Source organism: Ambystoma mexicanum, chromosome 13, assembly GCF_040938575.1.
Source record: "Ambystoma mexicanum isolate Mex_15411 chromosome 13, UKY_AmexF1_1, whole genome shotgun sequence".
In the NCBI taxonomy this organism is placed as follows: Eukaryota; Metazoa; Chordata; class Amphibia; order Caudata; family Ambystomatidae; genus Ambystoma; species Ambystoma mexicanum.
The window spans coordinates 796,907,894-796,925,611 of NC_090938.1; the positions used below are offsets into that span (position 1 = coordinate 796,907,894).

General features: G+C 48.9%; 1 protein-coding gene across 8 annotated transcripts in view; it reads right to left on the minus strand.

Annotated features, from left to right (window-relative positions):
- The window catches only part of SYNGAP1 (synaptic Ras GTPase activating protein 1), a 2,054,767-nt gene that overhangs the window by 241,144 nt on the left and 1,795,905 nt on the right, over nucleotides 1-17,718 (minus strand). For all 8 annotated transcript variants that reach the window (XR_011283210.1, XM_069635198.1, XM_069635197.1 and 5 more), the window contains 2 exons: nucleotides 16,366-16,519; nucleotides 14,159-14,257 (listed from right to left, as the gene is read on the minus strand). Coding sequence is in view for 7 of the 8 variants with exons in the window: in XM_069635198.1 (XP_069491299.1) it covers nucleotides 14,159-14,257; nucleotides 16,366-16,519 (253 nt within the window). In the remaining variant the exon portion in view is untranslated. The remainder of the gene's footprint in view (nucleotides 1-14,158; nucleotides 14,258-16,365; nucleotides 16,520-17,718) is intronic.

Sequence of the window (17,718 nt, forward strand, 5' to 3'; positions counted from 1 at the left end):
CGAGCCAGGAAAGGGGCCAGAGAAGGAACATAAATGATATTTAAAAAAGGTTGGAAGACAGAAAAGGAAGGTAAGAGAGTCCAGGAAGAATTATAAAGAACCCCAGCACTCCTGCAGTGCTTGACAGTGTGAAGACTATGCGAGAATAGGGTGACAGCCCTTAACATAACCCAACTTGTATTAGGTCCAACCCACATAGAAGGGCACACTCTTGACGCTGTATTCAGCTCCACCAATTCAATCTCCCCACCATCCACTTGCCCCCTGGTATGGACAGATCACTCCCCCATCTACTTCTCTTTTACTACCCCCACAACAGCAGACTCAGATGAAAGTGCTGCCCTCATCCTCCTTGACCTCTCAGCAGCATTCAACACAGTCAACCACACCACCCTCACAGACAGACTCCACTCCCTAGGCATAAGGGACTATGCTTTAAAATGGATCTCCTGTTTCCTCTCTAACTGCTCACAAAGCAACATCCTCCCTCCCTCCTCCTCTTTCCTGCCCTGTCTCTCAAGGGGTCCCTCAGAGAGGATCCTTCTCTCCCCTACTCTTCAACCTCTACCCAAGCCCCCTCCCTGTGCTCATCTGCTCCCTCACCCTTACCTGCTACAACTACGGCGATGACACTCATATCATTTTCAAGATTCCCAACTCTCCAGTCTCCCCGCACCTTGACCTTGCCTCTTGTATCATGAATATCGACCACTGGAGGATGGCCAACCACCTCCTCCTCAATCCAGGCAAAACCGAAATCCTGATTTGCAGCAAGACAGTACGGGCACCAGTAAGGATGCAGGTGCTGGTAAACCCTTACCGCCCTATTCCGATGTCCCTTTGCGGGCCCGTAATTAGAGCCTTCCCCATTCCCATTGAGCCCTATTGGGGCTCAAATGGGAATGGGGAATGGTTTACTGAATGGGGGCTTACCGGGTCCTCCAAGGTCGGAATGACCCAGTAAATCCCCATTCAGTGAGACCGGACACGGACCCGGGTTTGGAGGCAGCCATGGTGCTAATAGCACCATGGCTACCTCCAAACTCGTAATGACCAATGTCTTTTTGAACAGTTCATAGGGGACATCCGTCGGCCGGGTTCACTTTTGTCAACACACTGTTTCTTGGGACTCTTGATTTGCCCCCTTCTCGTCAACATCCTTCGGTCGGGTTCACTCTTGCCAACTTCACATTCATAATTGTTTGCAGGATTCACTTCCCTTGCTTTCTCAAGTTCGTAGGCCAAAGGCTTTCGACTGTACCGGGATTTTGCTTGACCTCCTGTATGACCACTTTGTGTGGAAGGGAAAGGGCCGTCAGGTGTGTGATTCTGATCAATTGCCTGACTTTGCCTGACCCTTGTATTGAGACATGTCAGGTAAACGGCTCTGGTATAAGTCCATTCTCTGGTATGTTGTGTGAAAGTGTTTGTGTCTGAAAAGGGAGGGCAGTAGTTTTGAATGTCTTACATGGTAGGAGGGGGAAAGGGTGTTGAAAGAATGGGGATACCTCATCTCACCCATCAGTGTCCCACTCCCACTCCCTGAGCACCCGTCCTCCAGGTGATCCTCTCTCACTGGTCCACCCCCAGGAACTGGATCCAATAGCGATGGCCGTGTCCTGGCCGCCTGGATGGCAGACCCCTGGGGTCTAGCTATGGAGAAACCTTCAGGTTTCTCACAACCACCACGTGGGTACTCACTCAAGAATCTCTGGGTGATAACCCAAGGGTAATGACTACTGTAACCGAAAGCCTTGGGAAGAGTGGAAAAAAGGAGAAAGTGGTCATACCGGGGTCTTGTAAAATCCTCTGTACCGTCAAAAGTCTTTGAACGACAGATGATTATGAAAGTTAAGGGAAGTGAATCCAACATGATGAAGATTAGCACATGAACTCTGTTTCCTAAAGATTGGCGAGAGTGAACATGGCAGAGCGAAGCCGACAACCAGGGGCAAAGCCCAAAGAACTGTTTAAAAAGGACAGTAGATTTCTGAAAGCAAGACATATTTCAAGACAAGGGGAGGTGAAGTGTCCCCCTTGTCATTTGGGGTCCGAGTCTGACCGAGGGAGATCCAGGGGTGGAAAGTCACCACCCAAAGTTCACTGAGCAAATAACTGTTTTAAAAATGTGTTGAATATGACTTGAGGGGGTCTGCGCCCAGAAGAGGGGGACCCAGGGGTGAAACCATCACCCAATGTGTTCGTAGAACAAGAACTTTGTGTCTGTTTGTTGAAAGCATCAGGCCTCGAAGGCAAGAGAGTTTTATTGAAAGGAGACTTATCCTACAAAGAACCTGATAGCTGCTACAGAACTATTAGCTCGCACTGGGAAGGCTCGAGATGTGCTGTGCTCCAAAGTCCCACCTTGTCCTTTGTGTTAAAAACGTGGGGAAGAGAGACCTCAAGGCAATCGCATCTAGATGTATTATTTGTGAACGCTTTTCATTTATTTGAATACCCCATCCCACACTCTTTCTGTAATTAAATGTAAGGAATTGGCAATCGTTTTTTTTAGTGTAGGCCTTTGACAAGACGCCACAAGGATCACCTTATTTTTCATCTGATGGTCGACCCTTGCTCCCATCTTAGATTTAGGTTTAGGTTAGGCATTTTTCCACCCTGCACTTACAGTTTAATAAACACCCTTGAACTGTCATCACTTGTGTCTGTCTTTACTGTTGTCACCATGAGTTCCTTACATATGATGTCATGGGTGGGATGTGACTCAATTGAAACTAACTGGGGAAACCTACAATTAAAACAACATAGTCAGAGAGCCACTAGCCCTTCCATCGCCACCAAGGAATCAATAGGGGTTGATATCTGGAGCAGTAGGGAGGCTACCATACCCCCTGGGAAAAGAGGAATGATTTATACAGACGTGGTTTTGATACCCTCTCTGGGGTGTTACATTCGATTGGCCCCAAAATCTGAGCTAGCGTGGAAGTTCGGGATAGACATCTTAGCAGGCATAATTGATCCTGACTTTAGGGGAGATGGGAAGGTCCTCTTACAAAACCATGGCGAAATCCCTTTTGAGGTACGTCGGGGAGATCAAATTGCCCAGGGGATTCTGGAAAGAGCTTTATTTCCTTAGTTTAAAGAAGGTGAACCAGATAAAACAGAAAAAGGTAAAGCTTTGGAGAAGCCGATGAACCAATTGACATCGAAGAAAGGAAGGGAGAGTAACCCACCATCTATCCAGACTTGGCCTTTGCCCAGCAAAATGATCCAGATCTTGCTGAAGCCTTTTTACAAGCAATTCCAGAAGACGAAGGCTTAGAGAAAGTGAGTCCTTTTTTCTTTCGAAAACAAGGATTACTTTACAGAAAAGAAACCCAGATGGTATAGTAAAAACACAATCGGTAATACCCAAAAGTCATGGAAAGGTTGTATGGGAAATCGCACATTGCCACCTTAGCGGGGGGCACTTAGGACGCTCTAAAACCCAAGGGCATATTAGCAGAAAGTTTTAATGGCCAGGTATCCACGCTGAGGTAAAATCTTTCATCCAAACGTGCAAAATGTGTCAAAACAAACATCAGCACGCACATCCTCTCACCTGCCCCTCTGAATCTGTTGCCAATTATAGAAGTCCTCTTTTCCAGAATTGGTATGGACATATTGGACTGCTTGAAACCTCCAGATTAGGCAATAAATATGTCCTAGTGATCGGGGGTTATGCAACACGATATCCCAAGGCATTCCTAATGCGAAATAATACTACAGAGCTGATCCTTAAACATCTTCTACCGTATTTCTACAGGGTCGGTTTCCCCAAGGAAATACTAACTGACCAGGCCTCGAATGTTATGAGTAAGCTTATGGCCGAAGTCAAAGAGCTACTCCCTATTACCACCTAACGAAATTTTGTGTACCATCCCCAAACCGCTGGCTTTGTAGAAAGATTCAATAAGACCATAAAACTAATTCTCCAAATAATGATAGACAAGGACAGGAAAGACTTGGACCGAATGATCCCACGGGCACTATTTGCAGTGAGAAAAGCCCCCCAAACCACACAGGTTTCTCTCCCTTTGAATTTCACTATGGAAGAGAACCGAGAGATGTCCTGGACATGCTCTGGGAAACCTGGCAAGAATGAGAGGAGGCCCTTTTTCCCATCTCACAAACCACCACCCGAATTCAAGAACATATGAAGTTGGTCCGAGACTTAGTTTACACTCACATGGAAAAGGCTCAAAGCCAAAAGTAGGCCATTTATGACAAGAAAGTGAAAGTGAGTTTAAGATCATTCTCCATAGGACAGAAAGTACTGGACCTCTTACTAACCTCAGAAGTCTCCAAGTGGCACAGACCTTATAAAATAGTAGAAAGAACGGGAACCTGTACTTATAGAGTAGCCCAACCGGATAGGAAACAGAAAATCCAATGATATCACGTAAATCTCTTGAAAGATTGGAAAGAGAACCCATCAGTCACCCAGGCCAAAGTACTAGCCTGTTTGGTTGCTGAAGACATAGATAACTTTGATTTAATTCCTTCTGAGCTATCTACTCAACACCAACAAGATCTAAAGGATGTAGTAATTTAATTTCCCGATGTATTCTCGAAAAAAACAGGGAGAGCAAAAGGTACATACCACTATATCAGAACACCTAAAGGTAAAGTGGTACACTTAAAACCATATTGACTCCTAGAAGCCCGTAAGCAGGTAGTGATCGAGGAAGTCAACATTTTGAAAGCCAACTTTATTGAGCCACCCTTAAATCCATGGTCCTCCCCTAACGTGCTTGCTGGTCACTAAACGTGACCGTTCCCGGAGATTATGTATTAATTTCCATCAAGTCAATGCCATACCATACTTTGATGCCAATCCCATGCCACGCATTAATGACCTAATTGATAAACTCGGAGCAGCCACCTTTCTATCTACCCTAGATTTAACCAAGGGATAGTGGCAACTTCCCGTCTATGGGCCCGATAAGGAAAATACTGCGTTTTCAATGCTGTTGGGATTATTCCAATTTAAAGTCTTACCTTTCAGTCTGCACGGTGCACCAGCCACTTTCTAACGCCTCATGGATCAAATCCTTCAGCCTTATTCTGATTTCTGTGGAACTTATATCGACGATATTGTAATTTATAGCAAGACTTGGGAGGACCATCTCTTCCATCTTTATACCATCATGAAAGTCCTCAGAAAGGCTGGTCTGACTGCTAATCCAGCAAAGTGCAGATTGGCCCAATCAGGCGTAAAATATCTTGGCTTCTTCGTAGGGAACGGGATGTAACCACAACATAAAAAGGTAAAAGCCGTCTTAGGTACACCAACTCCCAAGACCAAAAGAGATTTTAGAGCTCTTCTTGGATTAATAGGGTACTACCAAAGGTTTATCCCCAACCTTTTGGAAAAAATAGCCAGGCTGACAGATAAACTCAAGAATGCCAAACCCCAGAAACTTCAGTGGAATGACGAGGATGAGATATGTTACAACACCTTGAAGCAGACGCTGTGTCAGAACCCAATCCTAAAGGTAGTCAACTTCTCTAAGGAGTTTGTCTAACAGACAGATGCCTCCCTTACAGGGTTAGGAGCTGTCCTATCCCAGGTTTGCGATGGATTAGAACATCCCATTCTGTTCACCAGCTGCAAGTTGTTCCCACGTGAAAGAAATTACTCTGTTTTGGAACTGGAGGCCCTGGCCATCAAGTGGGCCATCATCCATCTTAGGTATTACCTATTGGGACGAAAGTTACACTTGTTACAGACCACTTAGCCCTAGTTTGAATTAGCCAACACAAAAACTCTAACCCTAGGGTCATGGAATGGTTTCTAGACCTACAACCCTATTGTTTCACTGTGGAACACCGAAAAGGAAAAGACCAGGGAAATATAGATTTTCTTTCCCGGTTCCCCTGTGAAACAAATGTAGCTACATCACATGGAGGCTGGGGTGTCTCCCTAGCTAGTTCCTGTGGATCTGTTATCCAGTTGGCCAGTACACAGCCATTTTTATTGGATCCAGCTCCTGGGGATGGACAAGTGAGGGAGGATCACCTGGATGGGGGGTCCTTGGAGAGTGAGAGTTGGACACTGACGGGCGAGATGCGGTATCCCCTCCCCTTTTCAATACCTTTTCCCCATCATACCATGTAGGATATTCCAAAACACTGCCCTCCCTTCTTTTTCCATACAAACACATTTGCACAATGCGAAAGACAACGGACTAACACCAGAGCCGTTTACCTGACGTGTCCCAATACCAGGGTCAGGCAAAGTGAGGCAATTCATCAGAATCACACACACCTGACAGCCCTTTCCATCCCCAGAGGGATATAAGGTGGAGCAAGACAGCACATTATGAGCAAGGCCGACCGAACGAGTGAGGGCTAACTCAGCACGGCAGTTCAAGAGGAGGAGAAAGACGGCACAGACTGAGAGGGTGACAAGGAGAGAGTCGACCTTGCTCTTTCCAACCAAGGCCCATGAAGCCTCAGCAGGGGAATAATAAGTCTGCAAACAATAGCCAATGTGTGTTGCAGCAGAGGTCTACCGTACATGTGACCATCCTCTGCTGATTACCAAGCCGGAGGGAGATGCTTGTCTCGGTGGTACCAACCTTGACTCCAAAGAGAAAGAAAGTCAATCGGTTCATCACAGCCGGTGAGTCGAAGGGAGAATCGATAAGACACCACTGTGTTGATCGAAAAGTAGCAAGTGGCTATCTGAACTTTGAACAAACAAAGAACTGTTAAATATTTTGAAGGGTGGAAAACCAGCAGCAGAGGAGTCCGGCACCATGTGGGTGCTCACTCAAGAATCTATAGGCGATTAGCCAACCATTAAGACTACCGTAACCAGAAGGACTTGGGAAGAGGCGAAAAAAGGTCTAAGTGGTCATTCAGAGGTCTTGTAAAATCCTCTGTAACGTTGAAAGTCTTTGACCGACAGATGATTATGAAAGCTAAGGGAAGTGAATCCTGCATGATGAAGATTAGCACATGAATTGTGTTTCGTAAAGATTGGCAAGAGTGAACCCAGCAGAGGGAAGCCGACAACCAGGGACAAAGGCCGAAGAACTGTTTAAAAAGGACAGTAGATTTGTGAAAGAAAGAAATATAGCAAGACAAGGGGAGGTGAAGTGTCCCCCTTGTCATTTGGGGTCCAAGCCCAGCGAAGGAGATCCAGGGGTGGAAAGTCACCACACAAAGTTCACTGATAAAATAACTGTTTTGAAAATTCCTTGAATACCACTTGAGAGGGGTCTGCGCCCAGAAGAGGGGGACCCATGGGTGAAGCCATCATCCAACGTGTTCGTAGAACAAGAAGGAACAAGTTACTTACCTGTAACTGTTGTTCAACAGCATGGGTCTGGCATGGATTCACATGCTCATGAATATTCCCCGTTGTCAGGCCGGGAATCCTCGGTAAAGAAAAAAATCAGTATCAGTTTAGTTTCTGATCTGTCTTTCTTAGTAGTAACCAATCACTGATCTCTGGGTCATACTGCCCCCAGCCAATGACTGCCCTCTACCTAAGCCCCTCCCCTGGCAGCCATCCTCAGATTTGGTAGCACGTAAAGTGGCAGTATGACCAAGTGAAGAGCCGCAGAGGGGAAGAAGGGAGGGTTCGCATGTGAATCCATGCCAGACCCATGCTGGAAAACAACAGTTGCAGGTAAGTAACTTGTTCCTTCTCCAGCATGGGGTCTGGCATGGATTCACATGCTCATGAATATAAGAATACATAGCAGTATACACATGCACAACCACGGGCGTTGAGGAACTCTTGTAGTGGACGCATCCAAAGTCTGCAAAGGGGCACAAGGTAGATGCATGAGGACATCATCCCGAGGAGGGACTTGATGGACCTCACTCTGGCCACATCCGTGCCTAACAAGCGCTGCACCTTGCCCAAAATGGCCTTCGTCCTTTCTTCTGACGGAGATGCCAATCGCTTCACTGTATCGAGCGTCGCTCCCAGAAACAGTGCCACCTGCGACGGGACCAGATGGGATTTGGGATAGTTGATGGCGAATCCCAGCTCCGTGAGCAGGCGGACGGTCCTCGCTGTGTGTTCGACGGCGAGTTCTCTTGACCTTGCACGGATTAGCCAGTCGTCCAGGTAGGGGTAGACGTGGATCCCTTGCAGGCGCAGCCGCGCTGCCACAGGTGCGAGGCACTTGGTGAACACCCTGGGTGCCGACTTTAATCCGAACGGCAGGGCTTTGAATTGGTAGTGACGCCCCTGGACTATGAATCTGAGGAACTTTCTGTGTCCTTTTAGAATGGGGATGTGGAAGTAAGCATCCTCCAGGTACAGTGACGATAGGAAGTCGCCCTCCTCCAGCTGTCTCAGCATGTGCTGGAGGGTGACCATCCTGAATTTTTGTGCCTTGATGTACTTCAACCGACGCAGGTCCAGGATGGGGCGCCAACCGCCTGTCTTCTTTCTGACGAGGAAGTATCTTGAGTATACTCCGGAGCCCCGGAGCCTCTTGGGGACGAGCTCGATGGCACCCTTCTTGAGCATCGCCCTTACCTCCAACAGCAGTTGAGGGACGTGATTCTTCTTCCTGGCCACGGGAGGAATGCGAGGACACTTCTTTTGAAATTCCAGCGAGTGTCCGCGGGCCAGGGTGTCCAGCACCCAACGGTCGGTGGAGATGGACTCCCACACGCTGACGAACTTCATCAGCCGGCCTCCCACCGGGGTGCTTCGGTGGGGACCCGAACGCTACAGCCGGTTCAGTCCTGCTTGGAAGAGGCCTTGCCACCTTGGCCTCCTTGCCGACAGCGGCGAGACCCTCCTTGCTTGCCGCGACCTCTGTAGGGACTCATCCACCGTCTTTCCAAACAAGTTGTTGCCGTCGAACGGCATGTCCAACACTCTGGTCTGGACGTCCTGGCGAAAGTCCGTCGCCTTGAGCCATCCTCATCGTCGGAGGCAAACCCCGTTGCCCAGTTGGCGAAATCCGGTATCGGCAATGTCCGTTGCCACCATTATGGCGTGATCCGACGCCACCTCTCCTTCCTGCAGAATCTGTAGGGCCTCTGCCCTCTTGTCGTCCGGTAGGAAGTCTAGCAGATGAGCTATCTTGAACCAAAGCTCCCTGTCGTAACGGGCCACAATCGCTAAGGCATTGGCCGCCTTAATCGTCGTCGCCGCCGACGAGATGACTCGTCGTCCCATGGAGTCCAACTTCTTGCCCTTGCTGTCCGGCGGGGAAGTGGAAGTTGAAGCCGCCGCACCCGCTGCTTTCTTCTTGGCCGCTGCCGAGACGACAGAGTCCGGCATGGGCTGGGCCCTGAGGCACAAGGGGGTGGCATCGGGGACCCGGTACTTCTTCTCGTACCTGTCCCTATTGGCGGGTGTCGTGGAAGGGTTCTTGAGGATAGCCAGCCCCTTGTCCCAGATATCGTTGAGCAATGGCACCGCGAGGACCGTCTTTCTCTTGGCCTCTCGTCTTTGGTAAAGAAAACCTTCCTTTTTCTGTTCCTCAGGGCACAGCTGGAAGTGCTCGGATGCCCTGGCTATCATGGCGTGAAAAGAGCCAATTTCGTCAGGCAGAGAGGCCCGAGGGGGGGGGGTGACAACGGATCTCCGTTGTGTCATTGCCTCCGTCGTCATCCGTCCCCGTCGCTGTATCTGTCGCCGTATCCTCCCGAGGGTCCGGCGAGGGGGTTGAGGGGTCCACAGGCCTCGCGGGCACGAAGGGCGGAGCGGGGTGGACCCTCCTCCGCTTGTTCGGAGGGCTTCCTGACGGGCCTGGTTCTGGATCCTCCGTCGGGGTCCGTGGTAAACTCATCCTTATCTCAGTACATAAGGATTGGATTGCCAACAAAATGGCCGCCGAGCTATCCTGGGACTCGGGTAATGGCTGCGACGGACGGGATGGCTGCTCTACTGGGCCCTCGTCGTCGCCATCGTCGCTATCTTCGATCACATCAGCGGGAACCTTCCCCTGAGATCGAACCTTCTCGAACCTCTCGTTGAGGCCTATGAACCTCTCGTTGAGGCTTTTCATGGTTTCCACCGGATCTTCCTCGGAGGCTGAATCCGAGTCCGTAACGGCCACCGTGCCCTCTCTTTTTCCGCCGGGGTCTTCACGGGGGTCTTAACGATGGTCTGGAAAGAGGATTCCCTCCGCTGCGGCAGGGAAACTCTGGGCCCCGAGGCCGCCTCCACCGGAGTAGCCTCTGCGCCAGGGCCGCTGCGACAACCTCGATAGAGGCCTTTGCCGGGTGGATCAAGGCCCTCACCACCTAGGTGCTTCCTGGGCCTTCACTTTGGGGGTAGGGTGATCGCCTCGCTCCCCCTCGGCTCCCTTCGAGATCGACCAGGGCCTCTCCAGAAGCTTACCCGGGTTCTCGGACTTCCTCTTCCCCGAACCAGAGCGCTGGCTCGTGGTTGATCGTGCCGGGGAAGTCGCGCCCTGCCTGGCAGCCGAGGAGCCCGACCTTTCGGCGCTCCCGGTGCCCGCAGACTCAGGGTGCTTGGCCTTCTGTTGGGCCCCCGTCGCCGGGGCACCCTCACAGGACTCAGAAGACCGCTCAGACTTTTTCTTCGCCTTCTCACCTGCTGTGCCCTTCTCCAGCTAAGCGGCGAGGCGGGAACGACGATCTTGCTTGGTCCGTTCCGACAGGTTCTTGCAGAACGCACAGTCCTTCTCCACGTGCATCTTGTCCTCATGAAGGCAGTAGAGACATCTCGATTGCTCGTCCTCCTTGAAAACATTTTGCTATCCGCATCCTGGGCAGCTCCTGAACAGCTTGGGTCCGGGCATCGAGCTTCCCTTGTCCTGGGCCATGTCCATTGAGGTAGGCCACAGATCTTCTGGAATCCTCCAAGAAGCGTAACTCGACGAAAACTTCAACCTTGAGGGGCGTAGAAGAATTCCGAAACGGGTCCCCGTTAACGGAAGTAGAAACGGTGGAGCTTGAGGCTCGATTAACCGAAAAAATGAGAAAAATCTCCTGAAAAACGCGAAAAGGCAGTAAAAGCTCAGAGCTAAAACACGAGGACTCCCAACACTTGAACGTGCGGTAAAAATCTGAGGATGGCTGCCAGGGGAGGGGCTTAGGTAGAGGGCAGTCATTGGCTGGGGGCAGTATGACCCAGAGATCAGTGATTGGTTAATACTAAGAAAGACAGATCAGAAACGAAACTGATACTGATTTTTTTCTTTACCGAGGATTCCCAGCCTGACGACAGGGAATATTCATGAGCATGTGAATCCATGTCAGACCCCATGCTGGAGAACTTTGTGTTTGTTTGTTGAAAGCCTCAGGCCTCGAAGGCAAGAGACTTTTATTTAAGGGAGACTTATCCTACGAAGAACCTGATAGCTGCTACGGAACTGTCAGCTCGTGCTGCGAAGGCTCGAGCTGTGCTGTGCTCCAAAGTCCCATTGTGTCCTGTGCTAAAAACATGGGGAAGGGAGACCTCAAGGCAATCACATCCTGACTTATTATTTGTGAACACTTTCCTTTATTTGACTACCCTATCGCACACTCTTTCTGTAATTAGTTGTAACGAATTGTCAATAGGTTTTTTTAGTGTAGGCCTTTTTACTTTGACAAGACACCACAAGGACTGCCTTATTTTTCATTTGATGGTCGACGCTTGCTCCCATCTTAGATTTAGGTTTAGGTAAGGCAATTTTCCACCCTGCATTTACAGTTTAATAAACACCCTTGAACTGTGATCACTTGTGTCTGTCTTTACTGCTGTCACCATGAGTTCCTTACAAAGCCCAACCACCCACTTGCCACCTTCCCTAGGCCCACCTCCCGCAGCATCCACCTCAGTAAAAAACCTAAGATGCACCCTCGGCACGGACCATACTCTCTCTCACCACATCAAGGCCATCTCCAGATATTGCCACTATCACCTCTGCATTCTCAGTTGAATCTTCCCCTTTCTCTACTACCGTCACAGAATCACTGCAATTCTGGCCATCATACTCTCAGCTAGATTACACCAACTCCCTCTACCTAGGTGCCTCTGCCCCCAGTTTAGAGAGCTCAAACATCCCCAAGAGAACACATATCCCCTGTACTCGGGGTACTCCACTGGCTCCCAATCAGCCAAAGGGCCACTTTCAAAGCCACGTGCATCACCCACTGTGCCCTCCACAAGAAAGGCCCTAACTTCCTCCAAAACGAACTCTCTCGCTACCAAACTAACAGAATCCTCAGATCTGGCTCTGCATACCTCCTGGTGGTTCCCGCATTCAATCTCACCTTCAAGAAGGCCCTACAAACTTGCCTTTTCCCTCCTGCAACCCGACTTTCCCCCTCCTGTTCTTTCCCAGAGTCCATTCTCATGACCAGAGAACACTTGTACACGAAGGCTCAACCAGGACACTCATACCCGGGTGACCACCAGGGTCTGGGGGAGGTAATCAGGGGCCACTCCCATCCACAGCTTGCCCCGTCTACTATGGGAGGCCCCATCCAGGGATCAAAAACTAGTTGACAGCAACAGCCAGGTAAGACACAATACCCTAACGCTCATTGTCAGTTGTTGCATGCGGCAAGACGACCGTTAAGGTATATACACTGTGCTTTTTAAAGTTCATTGCCATAGTGCAACCAGAATACCAATACTACATGATTGCAGAATGCAGCCAGGCACAAACCTAGGTCGATGAAGAATACACCAAGTGCTTCTAGGTACCTGTGAAAAGTAGCCAACACTTATTACCAGGTCTTTGCGTATTACAGAATGCAGCCAGGCTCGAATCTAGGTGAATGAAGAATACAGCCAATGGGCCTCATCATGAGATGAGAAGTATCCCGGTGGTAAATCCTCAGCAATACAGCCCAATGCAATTACTGTTACCGTCACTTGTTCCGACGGTATTACCGCCAGATTACAAGTGGTGGTGGCGGTGTAGGTACCCACTTTTCAATGGGCATTTTTGTCCCAATTACTGCTGTAGCAATTCTGCTGTGGTAATTGTGCCGAAAAATGGGCGGAAAGTCATTGGATTTACCTCCAGCTCAGAGCTGGTGGTGAATCCCCCAACTTTCCGCCCAACTCATAGTTGGGCGGTGCGGTAATGCAGAGGTAAAACTATTACTGCTGCATTTTACCGCACCGCCCAACTCGTGATGAGGCCCATATGTATTGATTCTAGATACACATGTGAAGTAGCCATCACTTCATTCCAGATCTTTGCAGAATGCAGCCACTATATCAGTTCCAGGTTAATTCAGAATGTAGCCATTGCACTGAATTAGGTGAATGCAAAATAGTCCTAGCACGGATACTGAATCTAGGCGAAATGAAGAATGTTAGCTAAGCTTGGAATCTTGAAGAATGTTCAATATAGCCAGATACTGAATCTAGAAGAATGTTGATGGCAACCTTTACACTGATCCTAGGAGCATGTTGAATTTGTCCCTAAATTAAAGCACGTTGATTTAGAGTTTAGCCATCATATTAATTCTGGGTCACTGCTTAGAATGTAGAGCATGAATTTAACCTCTTACTCTCTATGCATAGGGAAACTAGCCAAAGGCACGGCCGCAGACCCATATGAATCTGCCATCATACACCAATTGAAGACACTTCGCACAGCACCTCTGCCATACGAATGAAGCTACCATTCACAACACAAATTCTATACATAGATGCACCCATAACATCTATCCCACTCTCGCTTACCCCCTTTAAACCACTTATCACCACCCATCAATATACCACCTTGACATGGGTGGCTAGCAGGGACTTGACCAATGGCCACCCCTGATAGCTTAAGCACTGGCCAATATGAACACACGCATACTAGCACCTCCTTCGAATTTCCTCCCATACCCGGACTCCGGTCCCCCAAGGGCATTCAACCTTAGAGCGTTGTGACCATACTAATGTTGAAAGGCACTATACAAATGATGCACTACTACTTATTGCCCACAAAGCACTGTGTATATGGACGGGAAGAGGTATTGGTGAAGGTACTGCCCTTTATTGTATGTTTATGGACTGGGAAAGATTTGATGACTAGGAACTGGTACCTTTATTAATGAGCACATTCTGCTAGGGGTCTTGGTCAGTTTAATGCTCTTGGTTGTTCCTGCCTGTGCACAGATCTGCCCTAGTTTCAGTGAAGCTGGTATGGAATACTTCTACTGGCTGCCAGCTTTTCATAGCTGTCTTAATTTGACTGTATTTGCTTTTAATCACCTTGTTTGGTTTCACCGCTCGATACAAATTCTCGATCCATTTGTCCCGTTCAGCAGCCGAGCGGCAGGCAAAGCACTTGGTTCCCGAGGCTGTGGTGACCTGAAGAGATGAAAAGTAATAGTCTCAATAAATCCCATAATACCGAGTTACATAGCACTCTTCCTAAATTGACAAAGACACCAACACACACTTGATGGTACCTCAGATGAAGGACATAATGTTGTTCTCTTCTAGGAGCCGGGAGTGCGTAGTATGGGGTGTAAAATATGGAATGTCGAGTCCTTATGTGGTGCAGAGGAAGGGGAGTCACAGTTTGACTGTCGATAGAGACACAACACTGCTTAATGTGTATCTTAATAGAAATGCACATGCCTTTATCACCATTATGATTCTTGCCTCTTTAGTGGTGATGAGGATACAGTGGTACCCCGTGCAAAGCCCACAGCAATGCTCTGTCTACAGTGTCATCTGAAGGTGCAAAGTGTGGGGGTTGTGTATTATGGCTAGGCTGTAGCCGATGAAGCATGAGCTCTACCACTGTCAACACTGCAATCCCGGCTGATTGCCATACCACTGCACCTATTCTGTACTGATTACCACTTGAAATACATTTACAATGGTCGGATTACCTACATGTTTGACATGCCAACATGGTTGCGGTTATCTTGTCTCTGGCCTACGAATTTACAGTGTGAGGATCATGAATAACCTGTGTATGAAAATGGTTGTCCACAGATTGACTGGCCTGTGGATCATGAACTCTCCCTCTGTGCATTTGTCTCTCCTCAGGGTTAGATCTGTCCCCAGGGCCATCTGTGAATGGACTGGGAATTCTCTGGGTAAGGCTATATCTGTCCTCTGGGCTATCTGTAAAGGGATTGGGAATTCTCTGGGTAGGGCTATATCTAACCTCGGGGCTATCTGTGAATGGACTGGGAATTCTCTGGGTAAGGCTATATCTGTCCTCAGGACTATCTTTGAAAGGATTGCGACTTCTCTGGGTAAGACTATGGGCCTCATTACACGGATGGCGGAAAACCATTGGGGCTATTAGCGCCATGGTTCATGCCGGTAAAATACTGCACCGCCTTGGCGGAAAGGAGAATTACCGCCCCATTCCAAGGTTGGCGGGGCGGTAATTCCCCCTTCCACCATTGCCCTTCCCCATTCCCATTTTTGCCCCATAAGGCATAATGGGAATGGGGAAGGCGCTAATTACGGTACTGCAAATTGCGGTACTGTAATTAGCTCCCTGGGTCCCTTTGCGGGTTGGTTTTTAACGCCTGCAAAAAGCAGGCGTTAAATTCCCCAACCCGCAAAGGGACCTCGTAGTAAGGCGGTAAGGATTTACCGGTACCGGTAAAATACCGGTACCGGTAAATCCTTACCGCCATCCGTGTAATGAGGCCCTATATCTGTCCCCATTGCCATCTGTGATTGTACTGGGAATTCTCTGGATAGGACTATATCTGTGCTCAGGGCTATCTGTGAATGGACTGAGAATTCTCTGGATAAGGCTATATCTGTCCTCGGGGCTATCTGTGAATGGATTGGGAATTATCTGGGTAGGGCTATATCTGTCTTCTGGGCTATCTGCAAATGGATTGGGAATTCTCTGGGTAAGGCTATATCTGTCCTCAGGACTATCTGTGAATGGATTGGGAATTCTCTGGGTAAGGCTATATCTGTCCTCAGGACTATCTGTGAATGGATTGGGAATTCTCTAGGTAGGGCTATATCTGTCTTCTGGGCTATCTGTGAATGGATTGGGAATTCTCTAGGTAGGGCTATATCTGTCTTCTGGGCTATCTGTGAATGGATTGGGAATTCTCTGGGTAAGGCTATATCTGTCCTCAGGACTATCTGTGAATGGATTGGGAATTCTCTGGGTAAGGCTATATCTGTCCTCAGGACTATCTGTGATAGGACTGGGAATTCTCTGGGTAGGGCTATATCTGTGCTCAGGGCTATCTGCAAATGGATTGGGAATTCTCTAGGTAGGGCTATATCATGTCGATGTGATGAGATGTAGATATTAAGTGCATGCCTAGATTACTGCTGGGGGATTTCTGTGTCAAGGTAACTGTAATGGGAGATATCTGTGTTAAGATAAGGACTGGAGTTCAGTTCAAAATCCTCCTTGTGATGGGAGTAGCGGGTGGAAGTGGAACAACCTTTATCATTCGCCTGAAAGATATACATCTCACCTCAAAACAGAATTCCTGCCCCAGGATGCTGCTGTGCACAGGCTTTACAATGGAGTCCTCATCCAGGTTCAGCTCCAGGGCTTCAGCTGCACTGCTCGGACTGAGCAAGGACTCATGGGAGTGAGACTCCTTAAAGCTCTGCATCAGGCGGGCCCTGAGGAGAGATAAGAGACACGTGAGGCCGGCATGTGATGTGAAGCATTGCACACTTGAAGAACCATGAACTGGGGGCAGGGATGTAACTAGAACAGCACACATTAGTCGTACTATAACCCAGGGTGGGGATGTAACGAGCACAGCACATTTGAGGGACTATGCACCAGATCAGGGATGTAAATACCATAGCACATCTGAGGGACCATAAACCAGATCAGCAGAAAACACCTGAGGGACCATGAAACGGATAACGTATGTAACTAGCACAGCACCCCTGAGAGACCATGAACTGTGGCACGGGTGCAGCTAGCACAGCACCCCTGAGGGACCAACACCGGGAGAAGGAAGGTAACTAGCAGAAAACACCGGAGGAACCATGAACTGGAGGCAGGGATGTAACTAGAACAGCACAATTGAGGGACCATGGCCCAGGGCAGGTATGTAACTAGCACAGCACACCTGTGGGACCATGAACCAGAGCAGCAATGTAACTAGCAGAAAACCCTGAACGACCATGAACTGTGGCAGGGGTGCAACTAGCCCAGCACACCTGAGAGTCCAAAACCTGAGCAGGAACTAAACTAGCAGAAAATGCACGATGGTCCAAGGCCTGGGACAGGATGTAACTATCAGAAAACACCTGAAGAACCAGGCACTGGGGGTAGGGATGTAACTAGAACAGCACACTTGAGGCACCATGACCAGGGCAGGGGTGTAACTAGCACAGCACACCTGAGGGTCCATGAACTGGGCCAAGAATGTAACTAACAGAAAACATTGAAGGATCAAGAACGGCGGCAGGACTCTAACAGAGCTGACCTGAAAGACCATGAACCGGAGTAGGACTGTAACTAGCAAAAAACATTGAAGGGTCAAGAACTGGGGCAGGACTCTAACAGAGCTGACCTGAAAGACCATGAACCGGGGTCGGACTGTAAATATCAGAAAGTACTAAAGGGACCATGAACAGGGGAAGGAATCTAACACAGCACACCTCAAGGGCCATGAACAGGGGAAGGAATATAACAGAGCCCACGTGAAGGGACATGGACAGGGGAAGGAAATGAACACAGCACAACTCAAGGGCCATGAACAGGGGAAGGAATATAACAGAGCCCACCTGAAGGGTCATGGACAGGGAAGGAATCTAACAGAGCATCCCTTAAGGGCCATGGACAGGGGAAGGAATCCAACAAG